The 21,788-nt window shown below is 39.3% G+C and overlaps 1 protein-coding gene across 4 annotated transcripts in view; it reads right to left on the minus strand.

The window, feature by feature from the left end:
* DST (dystonin) overlaps positions 1-21,788 on the minus strand; it is a 310,564-nt gene that overhangs the window by 196,321 nt on the left and 92,455 nt on the right. For all 4 annotated transcript variants that reach the window (XM_086743267.1, XM_086743270.1, XM_086743269.1 and 1 more), the window contains one exon: positions 12,304-12,365. In XM_086743267.1, the coding sequence (XP_086599393.1) occupies positions 12,304-12,365 (62 nt within the window). The remainder of the gene's footprint in view (positions 1-12,303; positions 12,366-21,788) is intronic.

Genomic DNA, 21,788 nt, shown 5'->3' on the forward strand with positions numbered 1-21,788 from the left:
CCAGGAACGCCTCCAAGGAAGTGAGGCAACTGCTGCGCCCCTGGCAGGCTGCAGGGCTTTGAAACAAAGCAGAGTTTTGTGCTCACAGACTTGCAAAATCATCCATTTTTACAGGGTGAGGAAAGCAGGCTATTGTAATTTAGTATCTTAAAACATCAGGAGTCTCCTTATCTATACTATAACTAAGTTGAACCAATCATTATGAGAAGATGCTAAATAAGACTTTTCTTATAGTTTCCAGAAAAGGCAAAATTAGAATCAAATCTGAATCACGTTTATTTTGAAAAACCAAAGGTCAGCTGACAAGCCTTTATAAAACCAGTGTCGTCCCCAGGCATCATCAAGAATTACAATATTACAGATCCAACAGAGGCTTTTCAGACCACACAGCCTGGGAAAGTCTCTTCAAGTACCACTCTCTTTGCTTCTGGAAGCAAAGTTAATTAAATGCCCAACAGACATAAAGCATTACTGCTTTTCCAAAGGAAAATGGGATAAGGCTCAAAAGTTAGAACTGTAATGGGTGTGTTTGGGAAAAAAGGGTCAGGCCTTAATTACCACTGAGGTCACCAATAAGGCCAAATGACAGCTGGCACAAAGCCATCGTGAGTTTCACAATAAACTTGAAATTTATTCTTTAAGAATCTGATTCAATGCCCATGGAAAAAAGATCCCTTAAGACTCCCATTCACTTCAGCTACAGTAAAACGCTTTTCTCCAAGATAATAGACACAGATAAGTTAAGAGCGCCTATAATTACACTGGCCCACAGAAAATGCCATCAGCATTCAGATCGCTGAAAAACTGCTGTGGCCACTGCATGAGATCCTAACGTCCTGATGAGTTTTCCCTAATGTTTCAGCTTCCTAAAGGATAAATGGTATTAAAAGCCCTACTCATGAGGAAACAGTTTCCTGTAAGTTTTGAAAATGTCTATGTTTTAATTCTTTCACCTTTGAAAATTAAGGAATCACAGTGGCAGTTCTAACTGCATTATAACAAACAAACCTATACTATGAGTAAAGAATAAAAAAACCTCTCATAGAAAAAGTTGTATTTATGTAAAAACATAAAGGTTTACTATGCCAATGCATGCAGCATGATTTATGAGAAACACTCTAAAATTCTGAACAAGTTGTAACAAGATCCATGCAGCATGTAATTGTCAAAATATCAGATCTGTCAAAATATTCCCACGTGACTCATTTGCCAGGCAAGGCTGCTGCTTCAAACATCTTCAAGACTACTTATTTTTCTCTACAGACTTCTTCAATTCCCTCGTGTAAAGCGCATGAGTTTTGCTCAGCATGCTGCAGGGCCACTCCACCTCAGGTCATTTCCACCCCGATGGGCTGCAAGGCGCAGCGAGGCGCTGACCTGCGGTGCGTGGCCAACCTGATGTCATGTCAAGAGATCAGGGAGCCGAAGCGGTTACATGCAGATGGGCATCCTCCCCCGAGTCTCTCATGTTCTTCAGTGTCCTTAATTAAACCCAAATTTATTCCTGGGGAAAAAAACGAACTGTAAAAACACACCATGGTCATGATCTTTGCTTCGTACTGAATCCTATTCAGTGAGAATCCTATTAAACTGCATCCGTTCTGTTTAAAATAAAAAAAAAAAAAAAACACCACACAATTTCTGTCAGAATTTAATCACTGGCTAACCCTGCAGCAGTGACCTCTGGGCACAGCTTTCTCCAGGGGACAGGCGCAGAGCACAGGCTGCCTGAGCACTGGGCTGCAGACGGTGCTGTTCCCCCGGCTCCGGGCAGGCACACACACTCTAGCACTGGACACGACACCCACTGCCCAGGACACGCCAGCCCAACAGCATGGGGCACAGCCAGGGCCAGTAGTGAGATGGCACAAGGGGAAAAACACGTGCCTGGTCTCTTCTGTGCATCTATTCACTTGCAAGCAAAGTCTGGTGATTCCAGGTTTAGGTCCAGTGGTCCGGAACTCACTTTCTCTCTTTTCTTCTGCTTGCCAGTCTGATAATCCACTCCACAGGAAATATTTCCTGCAGTTCACTGAAAATAAATTGTTCTTTGTTTCACACTCATAAGTAATTTTCTAGCTATTTTATTTTGGTTATTAGTTTTCCCAAACAACCAGCACAGCTAATGCTACTTCATTTCATAAAGCCCCTTTACCATTTCAAATACTTTTACTAAGTCACTTTTAAACAAGTCTCCCATACAACGTGAGTTCAACACCCCTGACCTTTCTTTATAACAGATGTTTCCCAACTGAAGATTCATCCTTGGCTGCATCCTTCACTTTCTCATCTGGTCAATGCTTTGCACTCTATTTAGCATGAGAACTTGTGATTTGGACACACTTCATGTGTGTCACTCCTCTAAAGCCTTGTCCTTGTATCTAAGCTTGGATCAGTCACAATTTTATTTTTTTTGTATTAACCTTCACATCTCCACACAACTCGATCGTCCACTTAACCCATTGCTTTTGCATACTCTCTCGCATTTTGTCACCAGACTTCAATTGTTTCACATGTCTCTGGATAACTGTTAAAAAATTAACTTCATCAAAAAAGGCACTTGTATGGCTTAAGGTAAATATATTGTTGCTCAATTCATTAAAAAAAAAAAAAAATCAGGCCATTGCTAAATCTTGTCCTTACATTTCTCCTCTTATACTCCTATGCTTGATTTCATGAAATGCCTTCCAATATTCTCCTAATTCCCAATCAGCAAGCATACAAACAAGTGCATAATGTTACACGCATATAAATATGTTACACGCGACATAAATATGTACATCCATGAGTCCTTTTCTGGATTTCAGTAGTTGTGTGATATCTAAAACACCATTATTGTACAGAACAAGTTTAACCAAATATCTTAAATGGAAAAATCCTTCTTTTCCACCTCCTAGGAAAAAAAAAATTGTCTCCATCCCAGCTCACACATCTCAAATCTTTTTGATGTAATGGGCTGAAAGGTTCTGTTCAACCAACACTGGTCCAGCCAACTTAGAATACCTCTACAGGTCCTACTCCACTTATTCATCATCATTATCGCAGCACTACCCTCAATGGTTTTAACACTTGCACAGTCTTGGTTGCCTGCTTGTAACTTTACGTATCAGGATCAGCTAATCCATCTGAGTGGAACCCATGCTGCACAGATTCACAAGCTCAGTAGAAACAGGTATCTACTAACACAAAATGGACATCTACTCCATTACTGGTACAAACCTAAAGTCCTAAAATAATAATTTAAGTTACAGAAGTATACAGCCAGCTTTAGTATCTATTTCACCAAAGTAACCTTCGTTCTATAGACAGCCTTCAGCAAGGCCGGGGGACAGATGCCACATGTGGCACGTCATACGAGATCTCATGCAATTCCATGCATGCTCCCAGCCCATTAACACTTCTTGCATGCGTTGGGATTTTAATGCACAGCACGTCCATCTCTCTCCCCTGTTTTGCACCTCTGTAACCTTTTATGATTTTTCCCCAATCCAGTACTTCTGTTCAAATGCCTTTGTGTATAAGATTACATAAAGATATTTCTAAATCTTAGAAAAACTAAAAAAATATCTTTATAAAACCCTCTGTACATCTCTATCACATTTTACAGCTGTTAGGAGATAGTACCTCAGCAGGTATTACTGACGATATTTGAAGTGTGACTCACAACCTGCTTGAAGCCTCACTTGTGACATCTATCCTGTCCCCTTTTTAAAAGATTTTACTTACAAAAGCATAAATACAGATTAATGAAGAATATAATGCAAGCATCACCAAGTTTCACTTTACAGGGTAGCTCACTGAAAGACAGGATTCTCACTAGAACGGCAGGATTGACGCAGACTAAAATCACTGATGTAATGAAAGTACAAGATTTAGTAAAGAACTTGGCATTAATCAGCTCTAAGACTCAAAGTTGAATATTATTTTGCCAGAGATGGGCGGGGCCTTACTAGGCTGTCACAGAATAATACAATCACAAGGCTAAGAAAGACTGAACAGTTCACCTCACTCAACCCAGTGCTGTGGAGCAGACTGAGCTTGGCTAGAACACCTCAGAGATGCTTCTCCAATTTATTCTTGAAAATTCAAATGAAAAAAAACCATAATAATGGAATACATATACTTCAGTGTTTTACTACATCTACTCGCTTTTCGGAGAGAAGGATTTTTCCTTGCTGATCTTCATCTTCTTAAATCTTCTGTAAACTAAACTGACTTTTTTGTTGCCCCTCCCCTTACAGTCTGACCATGGAAAACACTTGTTCATCAGCCTCTGCATAACCACCTTTATATATACTGAGGACATGTTATCACAGCTCCCTTCAGTCTTCTCTACTCCAGACTAAACAAACTCAATTATCACAACCTGTCCTTGATCTTCCAAGAAAACTTCTTATCTTTAATGCTTTATTACAGATGTCTGCAAACCTCTTGTCGTCGCAAAGATCAGGAGTTGCGCAGCCAGGCAGAGTTTCACAACCGTGTGCCCACAAGCACGCTTCTGTGCCTATGAAAAGGCAGAATTACAAGTGGTCTCCTCATCTCCCAAGCACAACACTGGTCCACAGGCAGGGTGAGAAGCTCATTTGTAGATACTGGAGCTCCATGGGCATAAGCCAGTACAGCCCAGTGCGGGCAATGGACCATGTAAGATTCATGGCAGGGCAAGGGTGACGCTTCTTGCTGACTAACATAACAAAAGGCCTGAACCAGAGAACGGTACAGCCCCAGCGTCAGAGAAACAGGGGTAACACTAAGAGGATGAAGTGACAGAGCTTGAATCCTCACTTGACGATGCGGCACAGCAAGGGCAGCGGGCACTTGGATGCCATCTCTGGGTGGAAGGGAGACGGGCTTATGCACTGAGCCTCCCAGAGCCAGATGATGCTGCTGCGGCACCTGATGGCAGCCACGACAGCAGCAACAACCAACAGCACTGGCTCTTCTGAGTGCCAGCTCTAGCTGCAGCTGCAGCTGTTACTGATGGCAGTATCCAAGCAAACCATATCTGGGATACTTTCATTCAAATTTTGTGACAGTAATCTGCTAATAAGACTACATGTGGTAGCATGTCAAAAAATGTAGATACGCCATGTACACCACTTTCCCTTTGTCCACTTGCTTTCAAAAACCAGTTGGTCCACAGTCTTCCCAGGGAGAGAAATTACCCTGCAAGCTCTGTAACTCCTCACTCTTTTCTTCCGCTTGGGAGAGAGGTATTAAGCTCACTGTAACTGCAGACTCCTAGGAGTCCCTTGTCCTCTCTGAATTCTTAAATAGAATAATAAAATGTTATAAATCACTCAATTAGCTCCCAACTATCAGGTGAATAAAGCTGTGCAACCAGAAAGCACATAACTTATCTGAATACTCTTCACTCTGCTCTTTCCTTATCTGAACTTTACTCTCATTTTGTTAAAACATATTTCGTCAAGTCAGTATTTTGTAGACTGAAGAGGTCAGAGTAATTCAGACTTTTCTACACCATTCAACACTATTCCTCATTTTTTTCTTTAGTAATGCATCCACACTTCTCCTTTTTTCTTCATATTCTCACTTAGTTACAGAACCTTTCTCCTGTAAACTTTTATGTCACACTCTTACTGTAACTCCTTCTGGACCTTTCACTTGTCTGATTTTGCCTCAGCATGTTTTACTAACTCCTTCATAGAGCTCTTTAGTCCTGTTGCCCTTATTTCCATTTCTCGTAGGGCTCCTTTGTATTTCACATGTTTCTTAAAGGAGCAGTATATTCCATACCATGCCTCCTAGCTGTCCTGCCTGTCTGCAGCGTGCCTTTATGCCTCCAACACAAACGCCTTCAATGACTGCCAGATCTCCTGCATTCCTCCCTCTCCTGCATTACTTCCCCAGGAGACCCTACCTACTGGTTTCCCCAGTTCCTGCTACTTAGAAATTCATTGTTCTTTTTTTACTTCTCACTTCTCTTTTTTCTTTGAAAGCTGAGCCTGGAATTTTGCAATCACTTGCTTTTAAGTTACCATCCTTTTTAAATTTTGAAGTAGTCCTTCCCAGTCAGTCCAGACCTAACTAACCAGCACTTTTGCTAGCGACTTTCTGAATGCGACAGACTGAAGGTCTCTCTGGCTGGCACTTGTCTCACAAGACACATGTCCACACCGGAGGCAGCCACCCCAACTCCTGCAGCTGGCAGGGAACAGAACAGCGAGCGTGCTCTGACCTGGTTTGCACAGGTTGTGATGGTTGTGCCGCAGAAATACCTCCGTCTTGCAGAGGCTACAGAGGGCACCTTTGTAGGTGTTCAAATGCAGACCTCCACATCTGCTCCTCCTCTACATTACAAGGATAAATTATTTTCCCCCTTGTCACACAGTCCTGTCTTTTTGATGTTTGTTAGTGACCAAAAATCTACTGTCAACTACCTTCCAGTTCAGCGCGCCAAATGGACAGCAACCGTGGCCAGTTTTTGTCTCACTTTATCTTTGGCCAGAGACAGACACACCGCAGTGTTTGTTACACAGTGCCACTACTTTTCTTCAGCTATCACGCTTCCAACTTGCCTTCTCCTTTCCAGCCCTGTACTGTGTCACCAAACATACTTCACCAGGGATGAGTTGCTTAAATCGTGCCAATGTAATGCTAATAACATCAAACGCCGCCAATAAATCTGGCTTCCACAGCTGAAAACTACAGAGATACACTAACTCAGACCAAAGGCAATACACTCCACACCTGCCTAAAGCACATAAAATATAAGGCTGGCAGATGTGACATTGTTCTGATTAAAGCCAAGGTACTGTATTTCAGTAGGAAGATGAGGATTTTAAACATTATGTTGATATATTTAAATTTCCTTGCTCAAAGCACCATAAATGCCTTTAGCAGACGACACATTCTTTATATGAAAGATGTACATGTTTATTCTGATACCTTCTTAGGTAATGGCTTTCCAAAGTATACAAAATGCTGTTATGAAATGAAATATTTTTGGTAATGTTTATGACTGAATGTTGGAGGTTGCTTACTGTCTGGAGTCCACATATTGGGACAAATACTGCGCCCATTGGAGCCAATGGCACAGTTACACTGACCCCATGGGAGTGAGATCAGGCCAGAGTATTTCTAAACTGATACAGAAATGGTTATCAAATGTGGATACATCAAAAGTACACAGATAAAATATAATTCCATGCATAATATAAGAATTAATTAAAAAGGCAACACTTAATTGCAAATGGTAGAATTTTCTCTCTTGTGATCTCTAAGGAATAAATAATACTAAATAAAATCTATGCTGAGAGTGAATTGCAAACGATGAACACACAAAAAGAGAATGAATTAATATATTAATATATTAGTCTGTCATAGGAAACATTGATCCTAGTGGCTCTATCTCATCATACAGTAACCTTATTGTAAACTTAATTCTCCTTACATTCATTCTTTCATATATGAGCACTTACATAAAAAACAATTTATAAAAATTCAAACACCACAATAAAACATACACTCAACTGGTTCAATAGTGCTGCATGCCATAAAAATATCGATGCACTCAAGCTATCATATATTTCACGGATATTTAATTTACTGTTTTCAATTATTCTCTTTCCTGCTCCCAATTAGTCATGAAGTCTGCATGCATTAAGAGGATCAAATAAACTTGAAATCTGTGGCACAGTTTTTATTGACTTGGATTTATTCATTTATTTGCTTGCAGAGAGATTTTGTGATGCAGTTTATCATTAGCCTCTAAAACTTTGCACAAATTTCCTCCTCTTTTTCCGCTTTAACTTCTGGCATTCTGTCAGTGCTTTTCCTTGCTGTTTCCTGGCTACATTCCTCCCTCACCTAAACTTTGATTAAAAACCAAAAAAGCCCTGAGTTTGCTTGCTGACCTGCTTTGCAAACATCTATAGATTATACTAAGCAGATGAAAGATGCTGTGCAGTTTACCTCCAAGTGGAAGATTTTTGAAAAATTTGTACACAATATGGCATGAATTAACTCTAATTGTGCATATTTCCAGGGATAACAACAAAATCAAATACTTTTTATACCATTAACTGATTTCTTCTTCAAGAGTTATTTTTCCATATTTTTTAGAAAGAGCACGTCTCAAAGAAAAAACACTTCAAGAACTTCTAGAGTACTCCTGAACATACAAGAGCAAATTTTTTAGGAAAAAAAAACTGAAATATTCTTCTGTCTACCAAGAAGACAATAGGCCTTGCTGAAAAACAGAATAGAAGAGGAATACTGATACTTCATCTGTATCCAACGCCTAAAGCGATCTGCCGATCTGCATGTCACGTTGGAAGTGGGATTTTACAGGACTTGCTCCCAGCACAGCTTGCAGCAGCTGTCAGAGCTACCTAATGGGAATACATAGAAGACTCATTTAGATGCACTAGCACAGCAAGCAGTCTTCATCTTATTTTCCTTAACACAGGAAAAGAAACCCAAAACATGTTTTTTTCCAAGTATGTTTCAAAAATGAAAGGTGTTAAATCAAGGCTTTTTTAAAAACCAGTCACTACCATTAGACTAACACCAGGTGCCTCATCCCTTAAAATAAACACAAATATAGAGCTAAAAAGCATTCATTTCTAAAAGAAGAGGAGGTGGGAAATTTTAAATAACAGATTAACTGCATGGCTAAAAAGGAGATAGTGTAGAGTAGTGTTATCTGAAACGATAGCCACTAGTGTCGGTGAAGTGCCGACTTTCAGCAAGGGAAGGGCTGTGCTCTATCAGGAACGGTTCCTGTGCCATTAAGCACGTACCTGAACATTTCACAAAGCAATCGACCTAAGTGGCCATTTACAAACCGCGCGCTGCCTCAAGGACACACAGGAATCAATAACTTCAGGTTTCTATTCTGAATTATTCATTCAGTCTTCGCAAAACAAAAAGCTGCTCTCTCTAATGCGCTACCACTGCAACAAAGCACAGGATTTTGAACACAGATTTTTTAAAAAGTAGTTTCAAAAAGCATTTTGTCCAGCTACTTATAAAAACCTTCTTGCCCTTAGGACTTTTAAAAATGACTTTTGGAGCAGCTAACGATTGTGCAGGGATGCTGCCCATTGCTCCCATCACCAGCAAGTTTGCATTGCCGCTAAAAGGTCAGTTAAGATTCTCTACAACTTTTTCTTCCATGAAAAAGGAAGGAAAATTACCCTTGTAGGGAAAATACCTGGGTGCTCCTTGTATTCTCCCATCAGAGTACTGACCTAGCTAGTCTCTGGATATCTTGCCTTTGGTCCCACTTTGTGTGCATCGTATTTTCCAATTTAAAAAAAAAAAAAAAATTAAAATATTTTCAGTATTTCAAAATATCCTGTTTAATCTCTCAAGATTAAGATCCGGCGCTACAAAAATATTTTTCAATTGGTTTAAGAAAGGAAATGTATGACAAGAATTTGTCTGCTTTCACTCATTTTTCACCAACAACTTTATTTCCCCACTTCTATTTCATTCTCCCTCTGTATTTCACACTTCTGTCATTCCTTCCCTAGGTTTTGGGGTCCGGGATTCAAAGACGTATCAGGAAGAATTTCTGGGCTTTAGTGGAAATTGGATTTCTCTTCGGGTGCTTTAGGACCATGCAAATGCTACACCAGAATGAAACCTCTTTCTTCCAGATGTACCTGTTCTTGTTACATCAGAAGTTACTTACTACTGTAACGTACTAGAATTTAACATCCTATTTTGATATCAGCAAAGCGAAACACTTGCTGGAAGCAGAGGCAGGCTTAGAGAAGTGAAGAGAGGAGATCTCTACCCCACTGCCACACTACGCTGGCATGCGAGTTTCCCCCTGGAAGCTCATTCCACAGCAGCAGGTCAGTCTAAAGTCCAATATCTCACCTCTCCAGCCCATATGTCAACAAGAAGTAGAAGATAACGTTTAAACTGGAGCCCCACCACCAGACATTAAACAGTAGCCTTAGTCAAGTGCAGTGCTCTAATCAGCCCTCAGAAAATCTATTACCAATTCAAAAGAAAAACTTCAGCATTTAAAAAATGTAGCGACAGCCCACTTGATCTTAAACTGTAGAATTCAGAGATAACTTAAACAGTCGAATCTTGCAAATAACACACTACATACCTGTCTCTAAAACTATGTATCTCAAGATCATTTGCAGGAAATATTTCTGCAATGACTATGTTTCTAGTTTAGCGAAGTACACAAATATATGCTTAACTAGCCAACTGAACTGACAAGGGACTCATCTTACACGCTGATTTTTATACACTACGCACTTACATGCTTCAAATCCAACGCAACTAAAGATGGGCAATGGAGGGCAGAAGAGCAAATATTTCTATATGAAGATGAAGGCCTAAGGCCACTGACCTTGGCAAGCAAGTCAAAAGGATTTAGTGCGAACTCTTTACCCCGATATCCTCACAGGTTTAGAGTCTAAATCTTTTTTAAGCTACTCCAGAGAGGCTGACAATATGGCAACGATGACTGTGCATGTTTTTAAATTGTGTAAAATAATGGTGTATATAAATATACTTTTCAATACACTGCTCTTCTGTAAAAACAGGCCAACTACTGTTAAAGGACTGCTCTCCAAAAAGCTTCAGATAGGCTTTTCTGCTTCCTGTAGAAAATTAAAACTGCATCTTTAATACAGAAAAAGATTGGTAGCCTCTATAAACTTGGTAACAATTCTCTTCAATTAGAAGCATAAATGCCTGATGGTTAATCTGGAGATTGCATTTTGCTGCCAGAGTACTGGCAATCTTCCTGTATGTTTTTTTTCTTTAAATCTAATTTGCCTGAAGTACTGGACAACTGATACATTTCTTATATTGTAAAGATGAGGTAAAATCCAGAAGGCAAGGTCTGCTGCCTCTGGTCTTTTCTCATTAGCAAGTAGAAGATTTCTGTGAGGACAGAGGGCCACTCGGGTATTTCAGCATTATGGTGAGGAGGTGTCCACATAGGAGGGAGTCCTTGAAGCAGCTGTATCTACACCACATGATTCCTTTGGGACTAGAAAATCTACAAAGGAAAACCTATTGGTATAAGTAGTATTAAAAGCCATTCTGCAACTCCAGACTCATCCTGAAAGGTTGTGCACAGCTGCTGCTGCACAGGGGCTGATGTCAGGACCACTCCTGATGGCTCAGTCATTGCAGGAAGGATCAAAAGACCACTATGGAAGAGAGGTCTCTTGCTAAAGACAAAATTGGGACCAACTTCACATCCAGGTCTTGCTAGATCCCCAAGTCATGCCATTTCCAAGAGCTACCCTGGTTTCAAATTTTCAAAAGCTGTGAAAACAGAATTTTGCATCTTCTAAAGGTTCAAGGAGCCCTCAAAAAAAAACCCAGTTTATTTCAAACATCGCTGAAGAAATTCTATTCTGCTTCAGTGCCTAGCATTTCTCTAATACCCACAATTACAGTCATAAGAGTAAGTTGCCCCCTAAAAAAAAAAAAAGGCCCAAGCAAATCTTTCCAATGGTGTCTGAACATTATAATAATTAATTCTCAACTGTGACAGTTTGCAGATACATTTTTACTTAATGTGACTTGTACATAAATTCAACCTCTGAATTTAAAATTAAAAAAAAAAAATCAAAGCAAGTTATGTTAAGTAATTATACAATCAATTTCTCCAGAGAAATGCCTAGCCCAGACAGTTGGTGCTGAAACAGCAGATTAAATTTAGAACTGAAGGGCCATGCAGTGAAGGTGAACTCGCAGCTTTTAGTTCTCTGTTGACTAAAAGCTGTACATGTAGTTATAATGACGTGTGCTGTCCCTGAGGCCAAGCTCACTGCTATCCAAAAGAAAGATATTTAAAAGTTGTTTTCATCCCTAGAAAGCCTCTATTTCTAATCCATGAGCAGCATACAGATGCCACGGGCTGATCTACAGCCATGCCTCTCAAGGTCATATCCCTGTCCTCAACACAGTACTTAATTAGAACAAAAACAAAAACCAAGCAACAAACAAAAAAACAACTTTTTTTTCATTGGCCTTAGCTGTGGTGCTACAGCCACAACAGTCTAATGCCAGAAAAGAGTCAAGCTTTGTAAAAAGAAATCATGTCCCTTAAACTTTGACTCATTTTAATTTCAAATGCAAGTATTCAAATAGATCACCTCGGGATATCAGACAGCAGCATTTCAACTCCCCATTGACTCCTCAAAGACAAAGTACATGCATTAATCTCACCATTTACGATCTTCCTTATTACATGTAACGCAGCTGCATCCTGAAATCAAACATTTGTTAAAACACACAATCACGGCTGTAGTAATCAGTCATCCAGACATCACAGAAATATCAACTGACCTTCATAAGATGCTGATTTATCCATTTTGTGAAGGTCTTCTTTTGTACTTTGTCCCGCTCATCTGAAGGTAAAAAGGAAAAAGAAAACGGTTTTCAACAGCTCTACAAATGATACAGAAGATTTTTTTCTTTTATGGACAGCTCCATAAAATTAGCATTCTAATAATGTTTAAAAACTGAATAGCCTATAAAAGCTCTGAAATGTCTAATTAAAGTAATAGTACACAAAAGTTTTTGCAGCACATCACAGCACATCACGCGAAAATTTCTTGGGCAGAAGCTCCAGGTGACAGAAGCTCCTGCAGGGTGACAGCCCCGCTGGTACGGTAACAGCACTACTAAGAAAAGTATAAATTCCTAGGAAAAGTTGATTGTTGCCTAAAATGTACTAAAAAGATCAAGTCAAACTTTTAAGAACTATAAATACTACTTATAGCCTCTAAAACCTAATTAATTATTAAAGTATTTACCAATAGAAAATCTCTTACGATATGAAAGCCGGCTTTTTTAATCACTATGGTTTTTTGACTGGAATATCACCCTTGTTCCAACATGCAAGGATGAGTTACAGCCTCAGTCAGAGAAAGGACTCTCTTTCTTTTAATCGTCTATGAAGTAAACAGGGATGTCCACTAACCCAGAGACGGGACCCAGCAACTACCAGCAGTTTGCTCCCTGGTGTGGCAGTGAGCATCATTGATTGCCCACAAAATATTCAGAAGAAACAATAAAAGCAACAGACTCTGGGTAAGAAAGCATCTCACTTATGGATGGGAAGTACATAAATGTATTCTAGTGAGCTACATTAGAGAAACACTAACCGCAGCTCCAGCGCCAGTTATCTCATCTCCACAAACCTATGTATGGTCACTAGCCAGTACAACTGCTACAGAGCCTGTTCACAGTCCCGCAGCTCCCCAGAGCAGGAGCTGCGGTGCATTAGGACCAGGACCATCTGTGCAACCCTGAAATAGCAAGATCCCGTAAGACCCTGTACAACAAAACCGCAGCTGTTTCATTGACTCCGGCTATTTGTAATGTGGCTGAGAATGAGCAATGAGCTCAGGTAGCAACACAAAAGCCCTTCTACAGCTACTGCCATCACTAGAAGATAGAATCTGATCCTGTATTTTACATTTTAAAAATACCATTTTCAGATTGTCAAAGGTAACATGAGTAAAAAAAAAAATTTAAAAAAGAAATTCACAAAGGTCCATATTCACAGACATTCAAGTCTGTGGTGTGATACTGAGGTCTTTCAAAACAGCATGACATCATACAAGGGGTCCATCCTGGGCCAAACCGGGCACTCTGTGCTGTTCCTAACAGCGGTGAGAAACGAGTATTCGGGAACAAATGCAAAAAGAAGAAAAGCAAAAGCCTGTAAAGCCTTTGTATGCTCCTCCCTTATGTGACTCACAGACTTTCCAAATGCTTATACATATCTTTGCATTTAAGAATCATAGATGCATTTTTTCTGTTATTTTTTTCAATTCTTTTTTAACACGCGTATAATTTTTGAGGCCCCAGTTCACTCTGGCAATGAGTCCTTCGGGTAGTATGTGCACTCCGTGCATATTTGGCTCTGTACAGAATAGCTGTTCCCTAAATGCTCTTCCCATGCCACTCAAGATCTTCCAAGCTTCCAGCATACCTGCATTGCAGCTGCACACTATTATTCTAGTTGAGGACCCAAAAAAGAGGAGTAAGAGACAAACAAAAGAGCAAAGCAGCACTACTGGAGAGAAAAACCTGACAGATTAAGAAAATCTTTTGCTATATATACATTTCCATATAGCCTTCATCTAGCAAGATAGCCTTTCCCACATCAGTTATTTAAGCTAATAAGGTAGAAGCTCTGGTTTGGTAGATGTAGGAACAGAAAAATCCCAGAAATAAAAGAAATCCAGAAATACTTTCACTTGTAACTGTTCCATTATGGGTAGCTGTTTTAAAAGGCACCTAAGTTTTCCCAACTGCAAAATTCAATACTCCAGCCCACAAGTGTACAATGTGTCTTTTTTTTTTTCCCTAAGGTAACCTCAGCTAGTTGTGATTAACTACTACGAAAGTTTACACTTTGGGACCTGTTACTGTGACAACAGGGGGGGGGGGGGGGGGAAGTTTAAAAATCCACTTCCTTTTATCGTGTTAGAACATGCAGTGATTATTAATTTCAACTCTATTTTCAATTCAAATGCCAATGTAAGTGATGCTTATTACCCATATTCATTTTATATACGCACATGCTACACATACAGTCATAGAAAAACTCTGTACTTGACATACACAAATGTGTAACCAGGAGGAAAGCTGTCCCCTGTCACGGTGTGAAAAACACTAGGATTCAAAAAAAAAAAAACCAAAACAGAACACCATACTAGTAATTTTTAATCAAAAACCAAATGCTTGCAGAAAAGCAAATGCACCCTATGAAGAAAACAGTGCAACAGTATTCAGTGTGCTCAAGCTCAGAGCAGAACATACCAAATAAGCCCCCCAAATGAAGCAGAAAACAGCTGACTATGAAAGAAGCAACGAAGGAAGGGAACCCACTGAAAGCCTCTTGAGAGACCTTCCCCCACGGAGAGCTCTGCCCTCTCGCAAAGGCAGCCCTGCCACCCTGCCAGCCCAGCGCACGCGTTACTGACCCATGCAGCACATTACTTCCACCAGCTTTGCGCTCCGGTCCTTTTCAGCTTCAGCAAACTGTCTCATTCTTCCCTTCAAAACTTCAGAGTTTCCTTTCTTTTCAAGGAAAGGAGAGCCAAGGAGTGACCAGGGCTTGTCCTAGCTGTCAGAAAACAGCAACTCCCCTTTTTAAAAAAAAAAACAAACAGGAGCAAACAGCCCATCTGCCGTTACAGCAAGCAAAACTGCAAACCCTCTGTATTAACTGACACTAGGAAGTAAATTAAGCATCTACGTTTGTTTGTTTTCAACTTTTAGGTCCATTAGTACACTTTAGAGTACAGATGTTGAGCTTTTTAAACCAGGAAGTCTTTCTCTGCCTCTATCAGCAGTGAGTAGCAAGGAAAGAGCGTCATCATGTAACAAGTTGCAGCAGGAGTGTTGAAGCCAAGGTAATTTAAGAATACAGGTGAGGCAGGAGCTACAGAAAGAAAACACATCTTCTGAGATCACCAGATCCGTAGACCATCACAATAGACCCCCAGTGTTAATTAATCAACTTGAGCTCCTCTGCTTTTACCTGTTATTGCAGATACATATATAGCAGACGTTATTCTGATATATCAGACATATGAACTGAGAGTCTCTTATACTTTATATGCTGGGAAGGTACCTCAACAAAACATCTCCAGTCTTAATAGATTGACACCTACATTATGAACCTACACTACATTACAGTAGCAAAGTACCATTCATCTAAAGAGGCTCCAGATCAGAAAATCTGTACTTAAAAAGCTCTTGCCGCAACTAAGGTATCTCAGTGCACGTTCTCGTCATTCCTCAATTCCAAGGACAAATTCAGGGCCTAGATCCTTCTTACACTGATGCCCCCTTCCACAAATCCCTATCACTTGCATGGATCATGGTGTCTGCAAACTAGATTGGTTTCTCAAGAGGACGGGTTTCCTACCAGAATTACACCGAAGGTGACATGTGGCATTGACACCCCTTGAATGCTCTCCTGAGGAGAAGCTGCTGAGTGGTCCTCTCTGCCTGAAGGCAACCTGAAATCATCTCTGAGCAACCACACCAGATGCCACCAGCTTGAATGAGCACAACAGTGCACTTGTCTCCACAATGATGTGAGGAAAGGCAAAAAGAGCAAAACTCCTCATTTTCTAGATGCTGCAAATTTCTGCCCTTCTTTCTTCATTCTAATGGCAAAAATATCAAAGTTTGAAGTTCCTCCACCTAGAGACAGACTTGCAAAAACATCTCATTTTCTTAGGCAGCTGTTTACATTGCCAAGTTACATTTGCTTCTCTGTCGGTATTTGTTTGCCTACACGAATGGCCAGATAGGCAACAGGTTTTTCTACATTAGTCCAGACATTTGGAAAAGCCTTGATAAGCATTACTCCTTACTCATGTATAAATGCACTCATGTTTCTGCACATACTGTTGCTATTTACAATAGCTATTTATATTAAAGTCAAAAGGCTGCATTAAAAGACCATTATTAAGGTTGGAAAGTGAAGCACTCAAAAGTGGAGTTAAAACAGAAATTAAAACTGGCTGTGAAACTTCAATACAACCCTCTTGAGAATACGTCCTACGATATTTAATTAAATGAACCTTTATTATTTTCTATGAGACAATTGCCTATTGCACAGAAGAGATGCTACTCATTTAAGGAACAGTTTGTCAATAATGTATTTCATGTTGCTGTTGAATATGGAGCACCAAACCTATTCATTGTTCATTTTTCAAGCTCTGAAGACAAAATTCATTTCATGATAGGTTTTCCTCTGGTATTCCTAACTACAGTGATCGAGCACATAGTATGGAATAATCTCTTATTCAGAACACCTAGGAAAAGAGTGAGGTATTATTCCCATTTTGCAGAGAAAAGAAGAACAGAGAAAATAAATATATTAATGCCCTGGCACTAAGACACTGAAAACCCAAATTTTCAGAAAAGTCTTATGTTCAAGGTTTAGTTTTCATCAAGTTCTGTTGCTCAGCATATCTGCAAACTAGACTCTAGTATCTCAAATGTTGCACTCAGAAAATAGAGCGTAGTTAATTTCTTGGAAAAACATTTGTTTCATGACACTCACCAGAATCAGAAACTTATATAAGAAACAGAGGACAAATCCAATTCTCTGGTCAGTGCTGAAGTGTCTTATCTAAAAGGCCTTCCTCTCAGCTCCTGCAGACTTGACCTTACCTTCTCACATGCCTTCCACATCTATACCAATTATTCATTCTCACTGATCAGTTAAGAACCAGGGGACACCCAACAAACCTATCAGCATCTGAAACAGTCCCTAGAAATCTCAATTCACACAAGTTGAGTTTGTAAAGTTAAAACTACAGGATTTTCCATAGGGAAGGACTGAATAACCTTACTAACAGGTAATCTAATGGCTTTCATATCATTAGTGTGTATTCTTAATTATGACTAGTTTTAAAACACCACTACCTGTCGGCCTTGTGTATCAATTTGGACTGTCTGAAACAATGATTCTGTGAAAGCTACCCCTGTTATGAAGAACTGGGATTATCCTTGATCCTGTACAGTATTCCAAACTAGATAAACTTAAAAATGAATACACTAACAGATAATACAGTAAGGTGTACAAGTACAGACCTATGCTATGAGCTGTGTGCTATCGCATCAAATTTTCATTACGACATATAGCATACAAAATCCTACGTACTTTGGCAATGACTTCTGATAATTAAAAAAATACATATATTTCCTGCTATAAAAATATCAAGACTGAATTAGCACTCGTATTTCTAACAAGAGGAAAGATACAGTGAGATCTTGTAGAAACACTAACAAAATTCTGAAAAAATAAACATAGGGGCCTTGTCTGTTTGTTTCTGCATCTCCAGTCCCACAACCATAGTCAAGAGAAACACTGAGTCTGCAAGTGTTACAGTGCCAGGACCTGCTTTTGTGGGGTCAACATCTACTGTATGAGAAGAACTACAGGAAAACAGGGAACTCCAAGTTATTTTCAATTGTTAAAAAAAAAAAAAAAAAAAAAAGACCTCTATGAAATACTTACTTTAGTTACCCGGAACTAGAACAGCAACACACATTTAGCATTTGTCACAAAAGATTAGCTTCTCAGCTAAAGGATCTCTCCTAAATTCTTGTTATCTTCACCCTCAAAAGTCCTAGGTAAATATGACAGAGTATTCTCAGAGTAACGAGCTCACTTGGCAATCCAGCTTTTTCTTAGGTATTCGCTTCCTCTAACACACCATATTTTGCTACAGATAATGCTTTATGTTTTGTATTTCAAAATAATACTTCATGCATTTTAATATATAATGGTGCTATTCTTACATCAGTTGTTTTTAAAGAGCAGATGTCTGTCAAGCTTAAAGCAACATTTTCTATTTTACAACCTTTGTTGTAAAACATAAATTTGAACTCGTAACATTTCTTGTTTATGTCCCTGCTAGTGTTCACATATCAGGACAGCTTGGGGAATAGCACTAGCAGTTCGCAGGAGCTTGCCTTGGAGACAGCGTCACATTACTTCTTTTTTCAGAAGGACTGAATGGAAGCCTTGTCAGTCAAATACAAAATAAGAGGGTAACTGGAGACAGACTGGTAAGGTACAGAGTTTAGACAATACAGACGAAGAAAGATAGTAAGGGCATGGAGCAAGGGACAGACGTGGTCCACATGTGAGAAGGAATAATTAAATATATCATTTAAGAGCCTAGATAGTGGCAATTGGACACGAGATTTCAGGATAGACATAACGATGGAGTTTCATCCTGTTGAAAGAACTGTCAAAAAATCAAGATGTAGCAGGACAGAAAAGGATTCTTACACAAAGGATATATCCTACTATTTAAGAAATGCAAGTAAAAAAATGAATGCTGTTAGGCATTCATTAAGTAAAGCACAAGCTCTTGAAATGCATTGCCTAATTGATGCTCATTTCTTAAAAACAATGAAAACCTAAAACCCTCTTTTAAAGTCTTATTTCATTCAGGTAAAATTCCTTCATTTATCTTTCCCACTTACTGCTTATTGCTATCACTTCTTCCTTCGTGACAACCTTCAATTCTAACTCACCTGGCTCATGGATGTGAAGTTTCAACTACTTCAACTGACGTGTTCCATGCATACACAAAGGGGCATGAATAATGCTACCACTGCATATATAAGAATGAAGCTTTTCAGAGAGATAGATAAGGCACAAAGTGCTTTTTTTCTCACTATTTCACTCCCAAATGGCTGAAACCTGGAACTGATGCAGTGCCACAGAGGAAGTTAGATTATGCAAGAAAGACATCCATCAGCACCCAGAAAAACCTAAGAGAATGCTCACACTCCCAATATTTATTATTTATGTTTAAATCCTCTAAGAAAAACCTGTATTATGTGCTGGCGTTCCCATTACTGTTCAGAGTATTTTTAGCCACAAACCACCCAAGGATGGGAAAAGTACCACTAGATCCTTCTCCCACTTCAACCAAGGCATCCACTACTGGCTGCTGTTAGAGAAGGACACTGATGTGGCAAAACTCTGGGCTTCCCCAACATGTCTTAAAACCAACTGCTTCCCTCACAAACAGAAATATTCGGCAATTAGCATCACCTGACATCTATTTTTCCAGAAAATGTCAGAGGAGGCAGTAATTGAGTGGTATACAAGGTCAGCATAGATATGCCAAGGTTCTTTCATAAGAGTGACTCCTCTTCTGCATACTCCTCTCAGGCAAGCCATCAGCTCTTGCAAAGCTTCATTTTATATATGTCATGTCAGATCATATATGCACAAAGTTGTGGAAGCAATTCAAATTTACTTCTATCCCGAGCTTTGCATTGTTAATTTAAATAGCAACGAAATATGAACCTCAGTTCAGGTCTTCTCGCTCCAATTATTCTGTAAAGAATTTAAGTCTCTCTCTATTTCAGTTTCCTGTCCTCTGAAAAACAACCAAATTTCTTACACACTGTGGTAAAAGTTAACATATACAATTGGTGTGATTATAAGGATGAATCAGAATAAAAGTTTTGCCCACTTATTCTAAAATCTGGTGCCCCTTCATGCTCTACTTTTATTAAACTGTAGACTATGTGCATCCAGAGCTGAGAATGAACTAGAAAACTATGCATTTTTCCTGGAATTATAGTCCAATAAGACCAAACTCAGACCTCACTGAAGTTAACAGCTTCATTAAGCTCTCATTGGCTTCATTAAGCTCTTCATTAAGCCTCATTGGCTTCTATGTTATTAGGGTTCAGCCTTCATGACATAAAACCAATCAATGTTTAGGATCTCTGATATATTTTTCAAACAGCATATTTTTACTTGTTTGTCTTTCACAAAACAGTATTGCAAATTTTACTTACAAATTATTTCTATGGGTATGCATTTAGCTGTAAAATTGAAAATGTTTTCTGAAAAAAATGTTCTTTAAAGAGATGAGCAACATAATTCGTAGGCAGAATGTGGATGAAATCTGATGACAGACATAAATGCACCAAAGACTGGGAAGTACTCAATTTTATAAAAGTTGTGAGAAAAAACATATCAAAAATGATAAAGACTGAAAATGAACTGGGAAACTTCAGCATTTTATTTTGTATTACATTCAGTCATCTCTTAAGTGGGCTTCCCAATGAAGTTGTCTTTATTGCAGCAGCTGCAAACAGAGTCCAAAGATATCACCCTCTCATCTGCATTTCACTTAACGCACGTTTGCTCACCCAGCTCCAGTGGCCCACTGCAGCGGCTCCCCAGCCTTACAAGTGAAGCAATAAAATACTGCAGATTAATTCATGGAGAGAAGACTTAAAATACTACAGAAGTTTAAATGTTGTGATCTGGAATGATAATTCTCTTTCAAACTCTGCAATTCATAACTAAATACCAGGATAATCTGTTTGACTGATATGTCTATTTATTAAAATAGTTACAGAAGACTACAAAATCTGAAATTAATTGCTTTGACATGTTAACAGTACATTTGCAATGAAATTACAGGGCTTGTAAAATAATCAAATTCTTTAGTCACGTGTAAACTCTTTTATTTCTCTGTCTCTTGTAAAAGGCTTCGCAAAACACAGTGCTCTACCTGGAAGATATGCTGCTGCAACACTCAGACTCACATCCCCAGAACAATCTGTTAACTGATTAGATGGGCTTATTAGGACTCACATATAGAGCCAACAATAAAACTGTAACGTGAGCTGCACCATCCCCTCCAGCTGTAAACACACTAGTTGTTCATGTATTGTTTCTTAAACAAAAGATTCCATTCCATAGGCAAACAAATAAGCACAGTTTTCCTGAGTCTATGCAAGATAAAGATCTAAGCAGAACTCCATGAATCAACCAGGAGGAGAAGACATCTGGAGTCCAGGGAGCTCAAGCTGCCTGTGTGGCCTGGGTATGCTCGCCTCCTGGCCCCAAGGAGGACCTCAGGCTCCTGCTGACAAACTCTGGACACTCTTTAACAAGTTACTTCGGGTAACTGTAGTAAAACAGCTGTACCTGGGAGCATAAATTCACACTCTGGTCTTATGAAGACCCAGGCTGCTGTGGCTAAAGTCTTCCCGGTTTCCCTGCTACCTGCTTCCCATGTCTACCAGATCGGGAATGTCCAACATGTTTGACTGTAACATCAACATTCGTAATCCACGCTGAAACAGACAGATCTCAACAGATATTTGCTGAAAAATAAAGATAGCATATTATTCTCTGTTACCACCATAGTTTGCTAGAAACAAAAAAAAAAAGACTTTTTAATATCTTTGGAGGTCAGAGTTTAATCCTAATTGCAAGTGAAGGAGCAATCATAAAACTCCCATTA

This window comes from Chlamydotis macqueenii, chromosome 3, assembly GCF_036417535.1.
Source record: "Chlamydotis macqueenii isolate bChlMac1 chromosome 3, bChlMac1.mat, whole genome shotgun sequence".
NCBI classification, from domain to species: Eukaryota; Metazoa; Chordata; class Aves; order Otidiformes; family Otididae; genus Chlamydotis; species Chlamydotis macqueenii.